Genomic DNA, 22,700 nt, shown 5'->3' with positions numbered 1-22,700 from the left:
CATTTGTTGGCAGCACGGACTGTTTCTGACATCTTTTGTAGATATATTTTTCCAATATGTTGTGTTTTTTTTTTTTTCTTCCAGTGTGTGGCTGTGACTTGGCACAAGGAGGCTTTTTCATTAAGAATGGGGAATACCTTTGCACCTTGGATTACCAGCGCATGTATGGTACCCGCTGCAACGGGTGTGGGGAGTTTGTTGAAGGAGAAGTAGTGACAGCTCTGGGAAAAACTTACCATCCAAACTGCTTCGCCTGTACAGTTTGCAAGTAAGTAATCTCTTTCAGCCTATGTGACCTGAACCCAGTACAACATCAGGGACAAAGGCATCACCATAAGGCAGAAGTTGCAAGATCTTGTTAGGAAAGATTTGTTTGCTCTGTCTTCAAAATATTGTTCATTTATCTGCAGGACATAGCAGATAGAGATACTGTTACATGTAGCTCCCTGTTCTTAGAAGCTTACTCTCACATGTGAAGGAATACTGGGCTTACATTACACATTAAGATATGGGTTTAGTTGTGGAGATGAGCTCAGCTCAGAAATGAGAAAAAAGGGTAGAACAAAATCCTGGATAGTATAGTGGAGAAATTATTTCGGCTATAAGTACCATTAAACAATTGAAAACATCAGAGGGCTCATGTGCCCAACATGTAATAACACACAAATCTGGGACAACGCTGTTTCCCTCAGTTCTTCCTAAGCTCTGTATCCTGTATTGTAGGCAGTCTGTGCTTGGAAGGTAAAGCTACTTATGAAGTACTTGCAGTTGCTGAAGCTTCTCATTTTAGTGAAATGCTCATGAATTTATACACCAAATAAGAGCAGCAATGTCAGCTTTTTGCCTGGCACATGTTTTAAACACTTGCTGAGTTCATCAGATAATCTCAAACTTCTGTAGTCCATTCAGCCTTTACCTCTCTTCTAACACCATCTGCACAATTAACAGTTGGGGATGTTTCTATAACGTAGATAAGTATTTTAAAACTCTAGGATAAAGAAAGTAGCTAGCACATCATTTTTTGTGAACTGCTACATCCACAGTTATATGTATTTCATTGCTGAACACAGATTAAACTAATCTACTTTTGAGTTCCTTGTCCTAAGACATGTGCTTTGTCTGAGAACTCTGCTGTACTGTTTGCTGTCAACAGCATCATGTTGAGACTACCATAAACGTAGCTGTTGTGTCTAAGAAGATTTCCCTGTCATCTTCTCCTTAGATAAGGTGTGTTTAATGCCTTGTATTTTGGTTTCAGTAAGTTAAGTCTGATCTCTGCTCTGCTTGCAACTGTGGATTGGATTTTTTCCAGTGCCTGACTTTGCCAAGGCCATATTGCAGAAACTCTTTGGCCTGAGTTACTGTAAAATGTTCTTTGCACTGTGAGAAGGCAGCAAGCTCAAGGCATAGGGACTAGAACAACAATTCTGGTGTAATATCTGCTAAAATACATTTTTCTCTTTAACCTAGGCGTCCATTTCCACCAGGTGATCGAGTTACCTTTAATGGAAGGGATTGTCTCTGTCAGCTGTGTGCTCAGCCAATGTCCTCCAGCCCAAAAGAACTGTCTGCCTCAAGCAGTAAGTATGCCATCTTCTTTCTGAATCCTCTTGCTTTTTTGGGCTCATCAGCATTTGATTGAAATCAGCTTGATTCAGTCTTTATGCATTTATATATTTTATATATATATATATATATATATATATATATATATTATATATATATATATGCATCAAAAACCTAAAAGATATATATATATATATATTTTAGTTTTTTTTTTAAATTTTTTTGTCCTCCTTTTAGAACTCTGGGCTGCCCCTGATAACCAGCTATTTTTTCCTTCTTTTTTTTTTTTTTTGTTTTATTTTTGATTCTCAGAAACTGTCTGGTATGACAGCTCAGAGGAGACATTTACTCATTCCAGTAGGAACAAATGACTTTTACACAGAAATTGGATTTTCTGAAGGGCTCATTTTCTTTTATAGGCACTGGAAAAGTATTTCCTCGATGAAATCACAGGTTTCAGAGTTGATAGATTGCAGTTTTCCCATGTATAGTTACACAGGTTTAAGTATTAATAAGAGGACAATGTTAGAGGAAGTTAATTTTCTTCTGGTCTTGAACACTTCAACAATTTAATGAAGTCTAAGAGTTTAGTTAAATTATTCATTTAAGGGAGTATCACCAGGTGTGTCTTTGACAGACTGATCCTGAAGTGAATTTGTAATCAGAAACCAGGAATGGTTGTCAAGAAATCATTCCCAATAAATAAAAGAGAGAGCAGGTGAAGGGTAAGCAGTGATGAAGAAAGTTTTGAAGGGGAATTAACTTGGTTTGCTGTTGCACTGTAATGCTTAAAAGAGATAATTTGTAGATTACTGGTTCATACAAGGTATTCAGCTCTGCCTGTTCTTTTTTTTTTTTTTTTAGTAAATCTTTCATAATTTGATTCTTTCTTCAACTTCTGGATTGTATTCAACACCCTCATCTGTAATGATTTATCTGGTGTAGTTTTATAATGCAAAATGACTGCAGATTTCCTTTTGGATAGATTACCACCGGTTTTGATTTATTGGAGAGACTTTCTGTGTTTGGTACAGGTACTTGACTTTGAAATCCTAGGACTGCAGAGTGCAATGTAAAGGCAGAGTCGGGTGATGTTTGTGCTCAGTGGATGAGTCAGGTGCATCTCATGTTTTCTAATTTGACTGAGAAAGTGTAATCAGATGCTTAGCAAGATGGAAAATGAAATGTAATTTTTTTATACCGTGCCTTTCTGTCTGATAAGTTATTACATTCTAGATGTCAGCTTAGAGGTGAAAATTCATGGGCCTAATTGGTTAGGGGAGAATTTAGGAACCTGTGGAAAGCCCTAGAAGATATAGTGCAAGGTTCTCATTGCTTTGGAGCAGGGCTCTCCAGAACAAGCAAACGAAATTTGGATCAGCATGTGTTTGTAATTAAAGTAATACAATTTAAGTGTCCTCCTAGTAGTGTGCTCAGTGGTAAACCAGCTGCTACTGCAGCACCACAAGTTGACATAGATACTGAGAAACCTTCCTTGCTGACAGTGGAGAGTAAATCTTAATTAGTCTGAAGTGTTCCAAATCACTTTCACTTCTCCTGAGTGATACCCATCCATCTTTTCTGATGCTTTGCCCTTCTTTGAATGGATGTCATGTGTTGCTCAGCTGTTCTGTTTTGTTTTCGTAAGTCCTTTTAGAAGAGAATCTCGTTCATACTGAGTATCCATTTTGTGTCCTATATTGCTGTCAGTTTCCCCTGATTGCTTTCAAGTAGATTACTGGGGGCAGCTTACCACAAAACAAAGAAAATTGAAGGTGAGGGAATCCAGCAGACTGGATGTATATTGAGTTTAATTAGTTTTTGTGGTGTAAAAGGAAGCTGGAATGCCTACATTAATGTTGGCATGCAGTTTTCTCATGTCTGTTACTTCACACAAATTAAAGGCTTGTTGATAGCTTTTCTTGGATGCTTTCAAGGAAAATCAAATGCTTCCAAATATAGGATTCCTTACATGCTTTAAACAGTATCCAAGTGTTTATGCATCATGATGATTACCTGGTTTGTACTGTCTTAAGCTCCTTCTGGTTTCCTTTGTAACATGCAGCTACATGCTTACATGCACGTGCTTCTTATGGTCAGAGGAGAGCCAGAGCCAAATTGAAACATATGTAATTGTTGTTACTTATTTATTCAGGGACAAGTAGATTGGCCATGTTACCAGCTTATCATAGAATTGTAGAATGGTTTGGGTTAGATGGGACCTTTAAGATCGTCTAGTTCCAACCCCCTGCTATAGGCAGGGACAACCTTCCCCTAGACCTGGTTGCTCATGGCCCCCTCCAGCCTGGCTTTATGAATGCTTCCAGGGAGGGGGCATACACAGCCTCGCTGGGCAACCTGTTCCAGTGGCTCCCCAGGTTATCTCTGATGCTTCTCCATGAGGTCATCAGTGAATTTTCACTAGTTAAACTGGTGAATGAATTGATGTGGGTATTTGAGGATAAAAATGCCTAGTTTAGGTGGACGTTGATTTTTCAGGCAGTGCCACGCTGGCTTGACTTTCACCTTGAATGCACCAGAAGTGTTGTGCAGTGTCCAGCTTAGAGCAGAGCTGTCCTCATGGTTTAGGCTGGCAGTGCCAGCAGCCTGTGCTGTTGCAACCTGAACTGGTGGTCTGCTGGGATCAGCTCTGAAATTCAGAGGCAGCAGTGTGTCTTTAAGCACAGTCTGAGATTGCCCTTGAACACAGATTTTCCCCTTAGGCGTTTCACTTCAGAATTTCCACAATAAAGCACATCACTAATGAGAATATTACATTACTTCCTGCCTGGGATTGAGCCCTTTCTGTGTTGGCTCCTTGTCTAGTTGCTGGTAAGGCCGGATCATTTTAGTGATGAAATTAGTTAATGTACATTTCAAGTAGGATTTCCAGGTAGATAGGAAAAACTCACTATCCAAAAAAAGTCTGAAGCTGTACAATCACCCAGCAAGAGTTTTTATATGAAAAATGAATCCATCATCTTTTAAAATGATGGAGAGAATCACAGCTTTCTTTTCCTCAGTGAAATAGATGCTTGTGTGCTAAATGTGCTGGGATGTGCATTAATACTGTCTGGACAGAAGGACAGGGAAGATAGCGTGGTGCTTCTTTCTTTGTAATAGCTCTGCTGTGAGTTAAGAGCATTACAGTACAGACACAACATGGACCAGGGTTTCCAAAATTGCCAGTCTTGCATGTGCATGAATAATATTTGGTGCAGCTGTTCCCCAACTAGATGGCTTCCATGTGGAGCTTTCACAATGCTGTTTTGTGTATTTGTCCCTGTCTGTTTAGCACATTATGTTCTGATTCAAAGAATGTAAGTTCTCTGGGCCAAATGCTTTCATGCCTATCTATACACAGCCTAACAGAGATCCTGACTCACAACTGGGGATCTTAGCTCTATTGTGATATAAATAATAAGCTTAACGCTTAATGAACTTGTGGGAGAATGATATCGTTGTTAATTATCCAGTAGCCTTATCTCTTCAAACAAGATACAGTAAATCTCCCAGTAAATATCTGAAACTTCCAGCAAGGCTTGGGGCAGGGCTGAAATAGGGCAGAGCTGGCATACTTTATGTGTTGAAGAAGGCAGTTGGGAATAAATGAGAATCATCTTTTGCCTCACTGCCCTAAAAGTGGAGAAAAGAGCTTGTTTTAGAAACAACAGTGCATCAGAATGGAGAAAAAGCAAATTTGCGTTGTGCCTTTCTCTTCAAGATTCTCTTAATTCTTAATGTTCTTTTATACTCAGGACATAATTGTCCTTCTGGCCTGTAGGGAAAACATGCAAACTGAAGGGTAAGACTTGGCTATTTGCAGTCAAGCTATCTACAATGACATTTGGCTTAAAAGTATATTAAGCAACATCTAACACATGATTTTGAGCTCATTCTTGTGAAACATCTACAATTTCACACTGTATGTTAAAGCTACATAATATACATAGCTACTGTCTGAATATGTGGCACAGAAGTGGATAGGCCCTAAGTGGAAGACTCTGAGCCCAATTTTTCCTCAAGGATGCATGTTCATAGCAGCCATTCGCTTCAGTGGGTGCATTGGGACACTTAGAGAAGGGTCAAAAATTTTGAGTTTGAACATATATTAACTGGATTTTAAGTGGAGTTTAAAATCCTGTATAAAATTTTGATTCTGAAGGGACTGGTTTTTTGTGTATGTTCTGTAGCACGCAGATAGAATCATAGAATGTTTTGGGTTGGAAGGGACCTTTAGGACCATGTAGTTCCTCCCCCTGCTATAGGCATGGACACTTCCCACTAGACCAGGTTGCTTACAACCCCATCCAGCTCAGTCTTCAATGCCTTCAGGGAATGGGCATCCACAACCTTGCTGGGCAGCCTGTTCCAGTGTCTCACCACCCTCACAGTAAAGTGTTTCTTGCCTATACCTAGTCTAAATCTACCCTATCCAAGTTTAAAACCATTTCCCCTTGTTAAAATTCTTGGTTAAGATAAGAGACCAGAGATTCAGCTGAGGATATATGGAACTTGACAGGAGTAACTCTGTTCTTCTTTAATTTATTTATCGTGGAATCAAAACACTACAGTCACAACTGTGGACTGATTTCAAACACTGTGATTTAAATCACTGATTTTAATCATGGCTTAACTAAGAACCCAGGAAACTTTGATTAAAATAATTGATTGGAACCTTGTTTAAAGTTTATATATTTAATTATTTTCCTAAATAAAAAGCTAACTGCTAAGCATGAGGATACTCCATATCTTTAAACATTTACTTAAACTAATACAGCTCTGTATAAGGTAATCAAATACTTTAGCATCTGTTTTTGCTCATGATTTATGTCCAGATCTATTTGAATGGGAGCTGACATTCAATTACAAGGTGTAAAAATAGCACTATGGGTTTATTTATTTATTTATTTCAGGAGCACCAGAAGTTAGATTCATATTGAGTGTAAATACTTTAAAATGCATTTTAATTATTGAACTTCTGATTTGTCAAGGGTGAATTATAAAAACTGTTTACTTTGGATAACTGTGTACCTGGGGATTCTAAAAGGAGCATACTTCATCATTCCTGGGTTTGTACATAGATATGAAAATGAGAACAATTTTCTTCTCTGTGTTTTCAAATCCTCTTTGGGTTTTTAGTTTGTGTTTAAATTAAAGTGTAAAATTTTGATTGTGAATAAAATCCTGGATATTTAAATATCAGTAGTGAATTTTCCCTATTTTAATCCCATAGTGTTTACCAGAGAAGTGCTTTTCAAAAGGTAATTCCAAAGAGTAGTGGAAGAAGTGCAAGGAATTGCTCAGTAAAAATGGCTGTTGCATTTGGAGGCATTACTAGTAAGGAAAATACAACTACAGGAGGAAATCCCCAGACATAAAACTAATTTGGGAATTGTCACGTTCAGAAAGCTTAGGTAGTAAATCAGGAATCTGAGGTCACTGATTGTTGCTGTTTAGAGCTTAGTTTGCCATGGGTTACCAGGGCATAAAAGCCTTTCTAAAAGTTTCCATATCGGTGATTGTTCTGTTTGAGTTACTTGTTTTCCAAGAGTAACAATGGAATATTACTCAAAATAGTCTGCAAATAAAGAATCACAGCATGTTTTGTCTGTGGGCTGGGCTTAAAACAGTGAAGTTCATTTGCAGACTGTGCAATTTACTTGGCACTGTGAGTTGGAATTGTGAATTTAAATTCAGCTGGAATTTTCTGAGTACCGAATATGTGGTAAAGGAAATAACAGGTTAAGATTGGTCTCAGTCACCAGCTGCTGCTTTACATCTGCCTGAGGTTTATCATCAGAGTGGTTTTTATTAATGGGATACTGGGGCTGTTAAGCTTTAAAAAAAAACAAAACTTGTTACCAGTCTTTTATGGACCAACCTCTTCTCTTATCTAGCTTGTAGCATGGCTGTCTCTTCTTCCTATTTCCATCACACTTTGGTTTGCTGTTCAGAAACCTGTGAGAAAGACTAGGTTGAAGTGGCTGATGCTGAGGATGCGTTATAGGAAAAGGCCAACTAGGTGGTACACTGCTTGCAGGGATAGTTTCTGAGAGTAAAGGGGGAAAAGGCCAATTGGGTTGGCTTCCATTAGGAATGAGGTGTAGCAAGAAGAGCAAAAAAGGACAATACAGGTTTCTGGGGTAGAAGAGTAAAAAAAAAAAAAGCTTACATCCGTAAAGTAGTTAAGAGTAAAGATTCTATTAATGTGATAATGTCATATTAGGAGAATGTTGAGGGCAAGCATTTATCCTTCCAAATCACTTTAAATTACATACAACTATGAAAATGCTCTTTACAGTAAGGATACATCCAAAATAACCACACAATGTTCTTCATATGAATGGTTTTAGTTAATATTTTCTTGTATGTTAGACAGTTTCTTAAACAGGCAAGTCAATCTCATGGTTAACAAGGACTTGTGTTGCAAGCAAATAGTGCCATTCTATGCTGCTGTGATTTCTTTCCATCTTTAATCAAATAAAGCCATTTTATTTTCTTAAGTATTTGTAAGTATTTGTTTTGAAAATATAATTTTTCCGCACTTGCCGTTTATAATAAACAGTCAAAACTATATTCCACTTCCCATGGGAAATTCTGTTCCCTCCATTGTATGAACCCAGCCTCTTATTGTTATGTTATTCAGGAGCACAAGGCTGTTGGAATGGTTTTGTTTTGCCTTCAGCACATTTTGTCCTGACAAACATTGCCCATCCTTTACATTGGCAAAGAGGAAGGATCTGGCAGTGGATTTCACTGCAAAATGGAGTAAGGTACATAGATCCAAATCCTGGATGTAAAATTCCCAATACTGTGTGGCCTTCTCTGACTTCCTGACCACAGCACTGCCCCAGCAATCAAATGGTTATGATTTATAACTTTGGAAGTGTTTAATATATTGTAAACAAAGTAGACATAGTGAGTTTTTATTTTTAGCTTTGACAGAAATATGTTGATGAATGAAAAAAGCCTGTGTGATATCAGTAATAAGTTCTATTTTTAAAAGGGATTTTCAGAAACATGACCTGATCTGTGGTTAAAAAAACAACTGAGAAAAACTTATGTGATCTTCCTGTGATTTCTTGACTTTCTCATTTTTCACTTCCAAGTCACTGTTCATCATAGCTTGATTTGTAGGTCCAGCTAAGTCTGACCACGTATTTCTGCAAGCTCAGTGAAATCTTGTTGTTGATTTTCTTTTTAGCAAAATGAAAGGTAGAACCCTGCTGATGCTGTCTTCATACAGCTGGTGTGTTGGTACTTTATAGAAGAGGGAGCAGTAACAAAGAGCATTACTCCTGTGACTCATAGGGATTAAGGCAGTTTCAGACTTCAGCTAGACAGGTGCTACCAATGACTGTCAGGATTGAAAAGGACTTTCTGGTGATTTAATTATACATTATTAAGGAAGGCTGCTGGTAGCTCCCTGCACAGAACAAAGCTGGTATGCTCATGTAACCTCATCCTGCATGTGATTTTGCATAATGATGTTCATTAGGACAAAAGTATGTAGGGATGACTTCCCTCTTGTGAGCTACACAGAGTAAGTAGAGAATGTGTGGTAAAGGTAGAGTTGCTACTAAATGTTCAAGGAATATCAGTGGGAGTGGTCAAAGTGCTATGCAGTGTGCTTAGGGTTAATGCAGCTCAATCAACTTTGAGCCCACTGCCTGTGCCACAATCCAGCAGAGCAGAGCTCTCTGCTATTGGCTGAGGGCAGGGGAGGGAGGCAGAGGAGAAAATCCACCGCTTAATTTAGGCAGTGACGAATGGGTTGCTGTGCAGGATGTTTCACTCCTGCATGCAGATGCTAAAAAGGGAAATGCGTTTTCTCAATGCAACTTCACAAGCTAGGTGTCATGGGTGGCAGCTCACCCTGGATTGCATCTTCTAATGAGGCTGCTTAAGGTGACTGAGGGGTGGAGGTCTTAATCATACATAATATTAGTGTCATGCTGCTTTCCCTTGTCCTGTCCCCTGACTTTTCCCTGCTTCTGGGCTGGTGGACTCCACATTGTTACAGCTCTTTTGTCTTTCTTGTCATCTGCTTTTGTATCTGGACACGTCATATATGACACCCTTCTGAGCTATTTTATTCCAGAGCAGTAGTAGTTTTAAATATGTGAGGATGTTTGCTCAGATTGAATAGGTCTACTTGGAGTACAGGAAAGGCACAACAGGTATGTTCATTGTGTCTGGCAGAGAGCCGTTCAGGAGGCTTTTGCTTTGCTGGAAAGTGATGCTGTCAGCTAATGCTCATATGACAGAGGGTGAATTCACATGTTCTACACAGTATCTTAGCAAGAGGGCATTGCATATGGGGGCTACAAGGGAGGGAGTTGCAGCTGCTGGTGCCACTGGCAGCCACTGCACGTATCAGTATGTGTGTTACTTCGTATTTCTTATGAGAATTGGTGCTGTGGACTGTCTGATCTTAAATATTCCTTAAGCTCAAGCAGAATTCCATGTATTGTTTTTGTGGCATGCTTTTCTTTATGTCCTAAGTGCTCATTCATGCATTTTAAGCAGGACCCTGCACTTCCCTTCTCCTCTGCAGTGTGTTGGCCCAGTTGGACAAGTAGCTGTGTAGTGGATGGCAGCAGGGAACAATGTGGGTTATATGGCTAAAAGAGCTGAGCCAAGCTAGGGGCTGCAAGGGCACAGTCTGATCAACCCATTGTGAAGCCAGAGACAGAACCACGCTGGAAACCATTATTCAAAATTCTGAGGGAGGGTTTTCGGATTTTTGAGTACAAGTTTGGCCTGGCATCTGGTTGTGGAACCTCACAGTTGTTTTACCTCACAGCCCTTTTGTTTGTGGCATAAGCTGGTTATAGGCTGATGCAGGTTGTGCCTTGTGTGATACTGAGATCCTGCCTGCATATGCTTTGTGCTGATGACATTCAGCCAAAGGCTTTAATATGCTTCATGCAGGCCTGGGGTCATAAATGGCTTTTATTTGTAGAATTTGGATGGATAAATGGTCTTTTCTTAGCCCAGCCCAGCTTTATTTGCACTCTATTTTAGGAGTCAATAATTGCTAGCTTCTCACACATAAACTGCTCTGTGAGAATTAAAATCAGGTTTAGTTAAAAGCCATTTCAACCTAATAAGACAGTACTGCACAATTTTCTTGCTTTGATTTTAGGCATTTGTTTCATGTGTCAGCAACTGGAAATAATGATATTCACTTACTTTTTCTGGGTTCCTTAAGGGACTTTGCAAGAGTAAGTAGATTTCTTTATTGCTATTGAATAGTGAAAGCAAATAGTCAGCCCCTGGTATCACACATGAATGTAGGAGTGGAAAGTCTGGCAACACCACCTCTGGCTTTCAAAAAGCAAATAAACAAGCAGACATAGTTCATAGATCCCTCTGTCCTCCATGTCACTGCTATTTGCACCAGTAAAGATTGATAACAGGCTGGGTAGGCCTAGTATAAGGCAGTTCTTATATTCTGACCACATCAGAAATTCCTTGGTTCCATATCTGTAAAATTCCAGCTTTGCAAAGCTTTCTTGGATAAAGCTGAAAAAAGCATGGAAAATACAGCAGATTTTTGGAGAGATTATTATACCAGGAGTGTATCACAGTTTGGCAAGTGTGTAGGTCAGGAATGTGGAAGCTGGCACAGCAGGGAGAGGCAGTCATACTAGGAAGCTGAGAAACAGGGGCTGTTTAAAGCTGCAGTTCAGCTTTAAACTGAGATTAGGGGGAAGTTCTTATTTATCATCACAAATTGTAGATAAATGGCACGTTTTCAAGCTGGAAGGAACCCCAAGAAATAACGTAGTATCCTCCCCAAAACCATGGCAAGATTAGTGTAACAAAGGCACGCAGACAGATGTTTATTTTGCTTCCCCCTTAGCCTTGTGCTATAAACTTCAGAGCCTTGCTTGCTGACCTGTTCTGGCCTTTGCTGTCAATATGTAGTCGCATGAAGCCTTGAGCCAGCATGTAAGAGCTGAGGGATCCATTACATGCTGTCAGTCCTTGTCATTGCATGATTTCAATTTGTAACATTTGTTCTCTAGAGCAAAGCCCTAGGATTAGACCGCCCCTGGTTGCTTTTCAAGTCCAAATCATATCATTGGTCCCTGATTTGCTCTTTGTTCCAAGATATCATGGTGCTTGGACCCTCTCTCTTAAGGGACTTGAGATGAAGAGTATTGATAGAGAGACAATGGGCAAATAGCAACCTGGTTAGCATGAATGCCCATCATACACTTAAGGCTCTCATTGCGCATTATCCAGCAAACAAAAGTGAGGCCCTCAGTGTCAGAAGAAGTGATCCCTCTTCCTGTCAGTTGTGATAATCAGCTTAGACTCACCCTTTTGCAAGGAATGGTGTTACCTGGGCTGTAAAGTCATGAGGAGGTGTATCCAGGCTGTATCTGTTCAGTCAGTTGGAACTAGTCTTGGTTTGTGGCTATTTGTTTGTGTTTCGGGCATGTGGAGAGAAAGTTATATTCATGAAAGGAACATTGATTTTGAGATAATAAAATACAGGAAAAGCTGTGTTCCAGGCTGCCTCCTCTGTGGCTTCCAAGCATGTCTCAGTTGATGGGCATTCCCTTTCTGCTTCACTGCTCTTGCAGGCCTTTCCTTCCTTCCATCCCCTGCGGCCAGGCATAGAAGCTCTAGCATAGTGCCTGCAGTTCAGTGCTGCTTCCCTCATCAGTCTCTTCAGATCTGACCAGGAAATCTCTGAGTATCTCTTATCTGAATGGAGAGGAATGGGAGCTCGGGGCTGAAGCAGCTTTCCGATGTGACGTGAGAGATTGTGGCATCCTCAGGGATGGAGGGCATTTGCTGGCTCTGGGCTTCAGGTTTGCTGTCTGCCTTCAAGTTGTCTTCCTGAATCACAGAGAAAACTGAGCCATGACTGCCAGGTAGAGCTAACATCCCTGAGTGAGAGTCCTCGTGCCTATTAAAGACTGTGAGAGCTGCTGTTTTCCACACCTGCTGGTGAATCACAATATGCCCTGTTGTTACAGCATTTAGTATGGTCATACTGCTGTCACCCTCACCTCAGTCCCTTGCTAAAAAACACATTCTGCCTGTTCCCCGGCTGGGATGTGCCACCACTCGCTGTTGGGGTGGACATGTGGGCTTTGCTGCCACCCAACGGGGAGTGCAGGGCTCCCTTCCCAGCATCACTGAAGCAGTCTGGATCTGAGAAAAACTGATTCCTCTAGAAAGTAGATATTCTTCTAAGTGGTGATTTATGATAACTGTAGCAATTTCTGCATGGTTCATGAAGATCAACGAACCAGATAACTGACAGCAAATGCAATTGTTTGTTTATTTGCAGATTGTGCTGGCTGTGGAAGAGACATAAAAAATGGACAAGCATTGCTAGCTCTCGATAAGCAGTGGCACCTGGGCTGCTTTAAGTGCAAGGCCTGTGGGAAGGTCCTGACTGGGGAATACATCAGCAAGTAAGTAGCCTCTGCATCTCTCCTGCACTCTTGGTGTGAGCTCTTGTTGCCAGAGGGAAATAGCTTCCAGCAAAGTTCACCCTTCAAAGTCCAGTTTTGATTACCTTTTCATATGCACCAAAATCTTTGCTCTCAATTAGAGCTAAGCTGGAAAGGGGATGTATACTGGAAAGAACAACTGGAAGGCGGTGATAGTCTGTACGGAAGGGATTATATCTCTACATTGCCATAAGGGGTTGAGGGAACTCCTACATGTGTTTTCTGTGTTAGCTGGATACAGCTTTGTGCTATTTTACTTTTCAGCTTTGATGTGCTGAGGAAAAGCATCCCTGGAGGCATGCAAGGCCAGGCTGGATGTGGCTCTGAGCAGCCTGATCTGGTGGTTGGAAACCTTGCCTGTGGCAGGGGGACTGAAACTAGGTGATCATTGTGGTCAACCCAGACCATTCTATGATTTAGAAAGACTGTTCTTAAGAATGAAATTTACTTCAGTGGTTTGTGTTTTGTCTTTCTCAGGTGGAAACTTAAGGGATAGTTATAAATCACTGATGAGAATATGATTTATTTTTTAGTTCCTTCTTTTACTACAACATACGTCTTTTGAAATCTCTCCTATTTAGCTACTGCTGTTTGTAGGCATGCCAATGAAGACAAGGGAAGGAACTTAAGTCATGCTGTAACCTGTTTGTGGCTTATTCTTTGTGGTTTTCCTTTTTCAGAGATGGTGCTCCTTATTGTGAAAAGGACTATCAGGTTCTTTTTGGAGTCAAGTGTGAAGCATGTCACCAATTCATTACAGGGAAAGTACTAGAGGTAAGTACTTTGTAAACTGAAGTTTAAGATTTGGGCCATATCCCATTATGTCTTCACACAACCGCAAAGAATACAAAAACTTCTCCTAGGGAAGTTTTACTGTTGATTTTAGAGTAAAGGTACTCACTTTCAGAAATACTTTTATGTATCTTTTGTTGACTTTTAGTTGGAGACATCAGTGTTCTCTTTGCATCTGACCAAATCACTTTAGAATTGTGTATCTTATGTTGTCAGTACTGTCTCCCATGGCTGTGACTAGTCCTTGTGAGGCGGAATCCTTGAACTATGCACAAATCTTTTTATATCATCACAAAAATGTTTAACAGGCAAAAATGCAGGGGTCTTTCCTTGTGCTGTTATCACTGAGATAAGAGAAGCAAAGCTGCTGCCTCCTCTCTACATAGGATAGCATGCTCTGATGGAAAGAACCCATCCTGCAGGCTTAGGTCTGGAGACTGTATTGGCCTCCATCAGAGAAGTTTCAGTTTTGCTGTGGAGTGGTAACAGCTTGGCTTTCTAGTCTGGAGGTTTCAGAATATTAACCCCATCCGAAACTCTGAGAGCATGCAGACACCCAGTGCAGCTGTCACTACTTCCACTGAGGGGAAATACAGTTTTTCAGTTAGCCGTGCTCTGAGTCTGCCTCCTTCACAACATGTACCTAATTCTTTTAGACTCACTTAGATAAATAATGAGAACACTCTGAGCTTTCCCTTGTGTAGAAAGGCTGCGTCTCTGGCTTTTATCTGGAGGTCTACTACCATCTGTTTATCTATTCCCATCTACTGATGAGTTTTTCAGTTTAGTATTATGAATTGGTGACAGTATAGTCAGAGTGGGAGGCACTGCTGGAGAGAGGTAATTAGATTTGTGAGACTGGGGAGCATAAAATAATTCTAAAATAACTTCAGATGCTATTCCTGCAGTTATTATATTACTCGGAACTTATCCAATCTGTTGCTCAAAGCAGCGCTGTCTACTTAGAAGCATGGAGATGAAAATAATAAAAAGGAAGATTGAGTCTGTGGAGAGCTGTGAAGAAATGAGCTGGGTTTGGAGCCTTTCATGGAGTGGATGTGGAAATAGAAAAGTTGCATCCCTGTTATCTTTCTCTCTCTTACTCAGAAAGTAACCTAGCTTTCTGAAAGGATCTTGAGCTATATCCTTTCAGAGCTGAATCAGATGAAGGTAGGAAAAAATTAGTTTAACTGAACTAGGACTCATCATAACCTGTCCATCGTAACCTGCACTGAAGTTCAGGTTATCAGAGACTTCGTGTCCTATGCAGAGCCTTGATATGGTTGTTTGGGCCCAAAGTTGGTTTCTCTCCCTGTAGTTCTTTCTCTTCTGATGGCTGTTTTTAATAAGGATAGACAACATTTTGCTGAAATGTGTGTAATGGAAAAGGCATCTAGTTTAATGTAAGGGTCAAAATTAGAGAAAACAAGTAAAGGATTTTCCATTTGACTTAGCCTCTGCAGAATCAGAATACATTCATGAATTTGAAACAGGCCCTTTGATGTTACAAATATATGGAAATATCAATCATGTGATCATATTAAGTTGTGGTTCAAGGAGAAGTTATAGTCTTACCATTTGTGGTGATAGTCACAGCACACAGAGACGCAGCCCATGATAATACAGTAGAGGGCAGCAGTAGTTCTCAGTATGCAAGGAAAACTATATGATAAAGCTTGTAGAAGTTGACTAACTCATATAACACAACTGTTTCCTGATTTGTTTACATGATGATTGAAGCTGACTGCTACGTGGCAGGTATAGACTGGGCAAAGTTCTTAGAGACTTTCACTAAAAAACTTTAGTATTTTCTAGTCAAGAAGGCCATTTGAACACTGTTAGCAGCATGGATAGTCTGTGAATACAGCTCTCCTGGTATCGACTGGAATGCAGATGCAGGAGAGACATTTAGGATTTTTATTTCATTAGGCTGCACTTGAAAAGTGTCTGTGTATTATCACAACGAATATGGTATCTGATGAGAAATTGGTGTTGCAACTTTCTTTAGAGTACAGATACTTCAATACTTGAATATTTCAGGGTACCATTGCCAAGGCAGTGCAGATCAGTGTTATTCATTTGTTTTTTCCAGCAGAAACCTTTATTTGTGGAAAATTACTGATTTCCTTTTAAGGACAGTGAAACACATTTATTGTCGAACAACAATGGCATAAAAGGCAGCCCTCACTATCATTACACCTTCCACTGTGCTATTGTTTTCATAGCTTCAAGGTTTGCCTATTGAAAGATGCCCATCTGATCCTAATCCTACAAATCCTTGTGTAGATGTGTGAACTTCTGCATGTATTTAGCTACTTTAAAGACAATGGCTTAAATCATTTTTGTCTAATGCATTTATCATACACAATATAGTTATTGCTCTGGGGCTTAATTTAAAGTATGATAAATCACTGAGAAGCTTTCCATTGACTTCAGAGAACAGTGGATCATGTCTATACTCATGCATATCATTTGGGCATATCTAAAGTACTTTACAAGGCTCCTAAGTGGTTCCCAAGCTCTTTTTAGTTCTGTAGAAAGAAGATAACAAGGCAAGGCAAAAACAGGTGAATAACTTACATGAAATCAATCAGCCTGAAAATGAGAATCAGGTGTGCAGATTTTCACCAGTTTTCCTTCGTGAGGGTGGGGTTTTTGTAGTATTTTTGTTGTTGTTTTTTGCTGTAAATTTAGAGATCAAGATATATACATCTACTATATCCATTGTCAAATCCCATAACCATCTGGCTACTCTACCTATTTATTTTTCTAATGCCACTCGCTTGTTATTCATTAGCGAATATAAAACCATTTTGTGGTTTTTCCTGTCAATGCCTAGCTTGAGTTCCTGTTCTGGTGGGCTGTTTCCTGAGCCCTGCTGAAACTTGCATGCCACCTTGTAGGCAGTGGCATAATGCCATTTCAACAGATGGCTCTGAAAAGAGAAATGCCAGGGAACCAGAAGTCTCCTTTGACTTCACCCTGCGCGGTCAAGCTTTACGTATTTCAGTATGGTTATTTGTGCTGAACTTCCCTTTCCCTTATTAAAAAGAGATTGAGTATGTTTAAGAGGTTGCGTTTACCACGAAGGAAGCTTAATACTTCTAGCTGCTGTTGCTTTAATGTGCCAGAATTTAAAGATGTGTAATCTGTACTGCATGTAATTCAGAGATGCTAATTAGAAATTAATATAGAAACGAGAGAAAAGGCTGCTATGGCTGTATAAGAAACATGAATCCATATTTAAAGGCAAAGAATGTGAGCCAGGTAAGCCTGTATGTTTGTTTAAGTGTTGATTTCAGGGCTAGATTTAGAAGCTCACATGAAATCATTATCATTGTCTTACAAAGATCTGTGCCATACAGGTTGTAGTAGAGCAAGTCTTAAAACAAACATAGATGTGTTTTAATTCCATTTAGAAGTGTTAAATGAAAGGCAAACAAATTCTTCAGCTGAACTGAATGTTGAACAGGGCTGCTTTCTTAGCAATTATCCAGGAGTATCACAAAATGTGTCATTTACTGGGTTCTGGTTATTCAATCTGTTCTAGTAAATCAGGTCAGGGTGATTTAAAATGTTTAAGAGCTTTTATAAAGGAAGCAATGTAGAGCAAAGGCTGGTGTTGTGGTGGGTCTGAAAGGGTTCCATTTTGGTTGTGTGTTAAAGTAGTTATGAGAAAAATTGCTGAACAACATATTAGCACTCTGCTTTCATATCACCACCCACCTTGTAGGCTTGGGAAAGAATTTGCTCTCGACTGTGGCTCCTAGTCAGTGCTATCACCTTCCCACAACATAAAAATGCAGCAGCAGGAGGCTGCACAGCTCATAAGAAGAAGCAGAGGCACATAGTGCCTCTATATAACATGCCTTGTTAGTTCTGTGATTTAATCTGTGTTTAGTTTTACTGCTCTTAAAATAAATGGGAAAACATGAATGTATTGCCTATACATCCCCAGGTGCGTGCTGAGAAAGCAGCAGCAGCACGTGCTGCCACTGTTTGCTCTGCATTTGCTGCCTTAGGCAGCAAGTACATAAAGCAGAGCACAGGACTTTTGATACTGGGACATACCTGATAAGAGGTCAGATAGGTTGGCTTGCAAGGCCCACTGTGCATTGATCAGACATTACAGTGTGAGTCTGAAGGTTTCTGTGAGCACACGGGGGATATATCTGCAGGGAGAACAGCACCTTCCTGCATTAACCTGAACCAGAACACAGTCTCAGTGTAACTAAATATTTCTGACAAAACTAGACTAACACCCAAGGGGGCTGCATAAACTCCTCAGAAGCTGTGAAAGAACCATTTAATAACTTCCAGAGCCAGAGAACACCGGTTTCACACTCGGACACCTGTCCCTAAGGGGAAGAACGCTGGGAGCTCTATCAGCACTATGCAGTGACACACCAGTGATGAGAAACGGTCCTGCCCCTGCCTGGGCCGGGATCCTTCCCCTTTTCCTTCCCTCGCAGTGGGCTGGCCAAGCTCTGTCAGATCACACAGTGTGCAGCTGCTGGGGCTGGGGGCTGTCTGCCTCGCCTGGGGACCTGCTGGCAGAGGCTGTGGGAAGGCTGCTTGCAGTGAGGAGACATGGATTCACACTGAGCAGTACTCAGAAGGTAAATGTCTTCCTGTGAATCTCGGTTTGAATTAGAAGGAAATAGGTTTTATTTCTGGGGAGGGGAGGCAGCTTTGTGATGCGACTGAATAGCTTGTCAGTGCTATCAGAAGAGAACATTTGTAGTGTTATTCCTCTGCTCCAACAGGATTTCTTTTACAGGCTGTGTGTAATCTCATGTTTTACGTGGAAAGTATAGCTATCGTATTTTTAAACTGCCAGGAATAGATGAGCACAGCACAGAGCTGTTTCTGAATGCAGCTGAGTGCAGATGCATGGAGGAACAATACACTGCTTTATGTAAAGTATTTCTTAATATAGTATGTTGGGTCTTCTGTTTGCTTCTGAAAAGTTGTTGCATAGCAATGCAGTTAGTTTGTTTCCAGTTTCCCTGCCTTTGAGCTCAGAATGTGTTTTATCAGTGAACATCAAACATTGGTGATGTTTGTTTTGTTATTTTATGTGTGTTTGTTTGTGTAGAAATAGAAAAGTTAAAAGGCTAATAATAACTCAGGGATCTGGGTATGTGGTTCAGGCAGCTTGTCTGTGCTGCTGAGTAACAGCATAGATTTAATTCAACCTATACTTCCCTGATGAAAAATGTGCGATGTAATTGCATAGAACACAACACCATGCATAGAGTCAGAAATCTACAGCTAATGTACATCCAGAAGAATAAGTTGAAGTTTCTTGATGTAAAACTCTTTCAGACAGGATTATGGTGGCTTTGCTTTTGAAACTTGAAGCGTCAAACTTGGCAGAAGGGATACCTGTATTTGGAAAAGGCTTGGCATAGAAAGATAGCAAAAGAGATTATCTGAAGTTGATGGAGCTTTGACAGAAGCTGAGTTGCTGTGGTGTTACCATCACAAGGCATTAACTTCCCAGAAGCAGTGTTGAAACCATTCTTTAGTCAATGCAAATGTCAATATAAAAGGGAGGGTTGTATGAGGCAGTGAATGAGATGAACAAGTTGCAACAAGTAATTTGAAGAAATTAAGAAATTACCAATTAAAACTTCCTTATTGCCACAAAGGGACTTGTGAAGTCTTGCAGGTGCTTATAAAAACATGATTTATTGCTTTCTTGAGTACAGTTTTGCTGACTAAGGTATGTTTTCCCTAGGACAATAGCTTTCTCCTTTTTGTTTTAGTTGAACATTCTCTGGGGTGTTTCGTGCACCAGATGTTACTGAAAGCTTTAGCAAGTTGATCAAAATCCTTAGAAAGACATTTCAGTAGATTAATTTATATGAGTATAAAGTTCCTTGCAGTCAAATACTACCTTTCTGAAAGGTAACTATTGTTTGCATTGTAGTGGCATGTAACAGGTACTTAAGGCAGGTAGTTTTTCCCTGTTGTAGGGAACATGTAACATATGTTGCTTAATTAATCACAGAATCATAGAATGGCCTGGGTTGGAAAGGACCACAGTGATCAACCAGTTTCAAACCCTCTGCCATGTGCAGGGTTGACAAACACCAGATCAGGCTGCCCAGAGCCACATCCAGCCTGGCCTTGAACGCCTCCAGGGATGGGGCATCCAAAGCCTTCCTATCATGAAGTTACAAGTTAAATTTTTGTTTTTCCTGGACTGAGATCACTATGAAAGATTTTTGCAGGACTGTGGTTTTTCAGTTTTAAGTTCTGCTATTGATGGAGAGTTTGCTGCTGACTTGTAAAAGAGCAGGATAGAACATACACCTGTTGCTAGTAAAAAGCAATTGGTGGGAAGAATGCAGCAGGAGCAGGTTTGAAATTTGAGAGGTGAGGAAGAGCCTGTTGGGGCAAGTCTGTGATTGTCACAAATATATAACCAGCTCCAACCAGGTATTGCACTTTATATCCCCTCTGTGATGATCGTTCTCTCTCCCGTTTACTGTGTCAAGATAATTCCTTCATTAAAAAAAATTAAAAAAAATAAATAAAAAAAGATCTTTGAAGTCTGAGAATCAACACCCAACTGCCTTTACTGAACAGGTGCTTTGGTGACCACCTGGAGCATAACATCAGTAGGCTTTAATTGCACATGGGTGTGAGTCAAAATGTTAAGCATTTGACTTTCACATGTAGGGTTTGAAGAGAGAGATTTGCATGTATAGATGGGTCTGTTTCTATAAAGTAGTTATGTTCTAGATGAAAATTGTTACTTTCAGCGCAATGAGGAGTAAGAACAGAGGCAGCAAGGACTTCAAGGGTGCTGCTGAGAAGTCTGCTTGAACTGCTGCTGCTTATGGGGCTGTTTTGGAGATGCTATACTCAAATGAAATTTGAATGGCAGCAAATTTAGACATTTCTTTTTACTTTATGTCCTGTTCATTACCATATTAATATGTTCTGTCATGGTTATTTTGTTGGAATAGTTTTTCTGTGGTAACTGGTAACCTTGGTTTGCTGTGGGAGTAGTGGAAACACTGTAGGGAGTAAAATTCCCGTATCTTGGCTCTGACAAGCATGCACTGCTGTGGTATTCATGCCAGCTAGGATTCAAAAGTATGCTTGCATACTTCTCCATAGGTAGCAGGTAACATTGCAGTTAATTTAGGATTAAACACTTTTTAACACTGCAGGGCCAGAGTGCTGGACTGGCAGTGCCACGTGGGGGTCAGTTGGCTACAAAAGCAGACTGTGGTTCCCAAAAGAAAAAGAAAATTCCTTCTTCCATTCAGTCGTGGTATATTTTCCTGTTAGAATCACCAGGAATTGTACTAGGTACACATAAGCATTTGTTGAGTGCTTTATTCCCACTTAGTTTCTTACAGACTACCTTTGTTTTATGTTCTCTCGTTATTTTCTACTGATGTACTGTGCATGACCTCATGCTCAATTTCTTTTCCCCCTCCTTTGGCCTTCCCAACTTTTATTTCTCTGTTGTTTTTGGGACACTCCCTCTGAAGTGAATGCAGACATCAGAGCAGAGAGAAGGCTTGGCTGAATTGCATGCCAGAGCTTGTATGGCTCCCCAGCGACCTTCTCACAGAAAACTGGAAAGACTTTTTTGTATTAGATTAACAAGAAAGTCATCTACAGTTCTGGAGTATAGTAGTGTGCTGCTCAGTGGCCCAAAGGGCCGGGTGACTGAGAATGAAGTTTGCTCTGCTGCAAGTCATAATTTTGATCCACGGTGAGCTTCTCCATCTCACACTCTCACATGCTCCATCAATAGGAAGCACTTTGCACTTGCCCACAGAGCAGGCTGGCAGGAGTTTTGCTGAGCCTTGCACAAGACTGTACTCCCAGCCAGGCTTGTTCTGTAGAGCCCCTGGTGTGGCCCGAGCAGCAGCTGAGGTCCTGATGCAACTCACCTTGCCCCAGACTTCTGCCCCTGAGTTTGGACTCACAAACCACATTAGCAGAAGCTGGCCTCTAGCAGCAAAGCTCCTGCTGTCCTGGGAATGTTGCTGCTTTGCTACGGCAGATGGAGAAGTAAGATTTCAGTGCAAACTGACTTTAACTCTATTAGAAGTTTCCCTGGTGTAACCTTAGCTCTGACTGTAAGTATTCTGCTGGTCTTTTCTGAACCTGTGCTCACTGCGAGCAGCGTCTGTAATGGGTTCTATCTTTATAAAGCCATTGAATTTTAAAGTCAGAGAGATTGCTAAAAGCATCCTACTTGACCTTCTCTTTTTAAAGTCAGAGCTTTTCCCTAAAATAAACAAATAAAAGCTTATCACTTGTGAAAATTTCCTGGCATGTCATGAAGAATGCAGGGTGATTGTAAAATCACAGATTTACCCTCTTGCTGGTTAAATTTGTCTGACTTTAACTTGTTGATGGTGCCATAGTTGTGGGTTTGGTTTCAGTGGGATCAAAAAACTCATTCTCTTTCCTGCTATTATCTCTTTTCTTTGCTTTTAATTACTTTTCTATTGTGATCCAGTCACTGTTAAAAGCCTCTCTGAGCGGTGGTGGGTTCTGACTCCTTCTAGTTCACAGCTCATGTTGTTTCTATTCTGTAGCACCACATGCCCACTTGGCAGTGTTACAATAGTGACAGTACAGTATACGATCAGAAGCAGAACCTCTCTTCTGCTTTGCCTTTATATTCTTTGTATACAACAAATGATCAGAAGAACTGGCTGTGTCAGGTACCCTGAGAGTTTTTTATGGGATGTTACTAATGATGTCTTCCAGCTGCTTCACTCAGTGCCTGTTGCCCACAGCATGGCCCTCAATCTCTCAGGGCCCTGCTTGCTTGGTTTTCAGGCATTCTATACTGCATTAAGCTATTCAAGCATACTT

The 22,700-nt window shown here is 40.4% G+C and overlaps 1 protein-coding gene across 22 annotated transcripts in view; it reads left to right on the top strand.

Moving 5' to 3' along the window:
- Positions 1 to 22,700, top strand: part of ABLIM1 (actin binding LIM protein 1) — a 166,041-nt gene that overhangs the window by 90,764 nt on the left and 52,577 nt on the right. For all 22 annotated transcript variants that reach the window (XR_014948760.1, XM_085554789.1, XM_085554788.1 and 19 more), the window contains 4 exons: positions 85 to 268; positions 1,471 to 1,580; positions 12,884 to 13,010; positions 13,730 to 13,823. Coding sequence is in view for 21 of the 22 variants with exons in the window: in XM_085554789.1 (XP_085410915.1) it covers positions 85 to 268; positions 1,471 to 1,580; positions 12,884 to 13,010; positions 13,730 to 13,823 (515 nt within the window). In the remaining variant the exon portion in view is untranslated. The remainder of the gene's footprint in view (positions 1 to 84; positions 269 to 1,470; positions 1,581 to 12,883; positions 13,011 to 13,729; positions 13,824 to 22,700) is intronic.

This window comes from Coturnix japonica, chromosome 8, assembly GCF_054131305.1.
Source record: "Coturnix japonica strain WE chromosome 8, WE-NBRP24, whole genome shotgun sequence".
In the NCBI taxonomy this organism is placed as follows: domain Eukaryota; kingdom Metazoa; phylum Chordata; class Aves; order Galliformes; family Phasianidae; genus Coturnix; species Coturnix japonica.
This window is presented reverse-complemented; position numbering and strand designations above follow the sequence as displayed.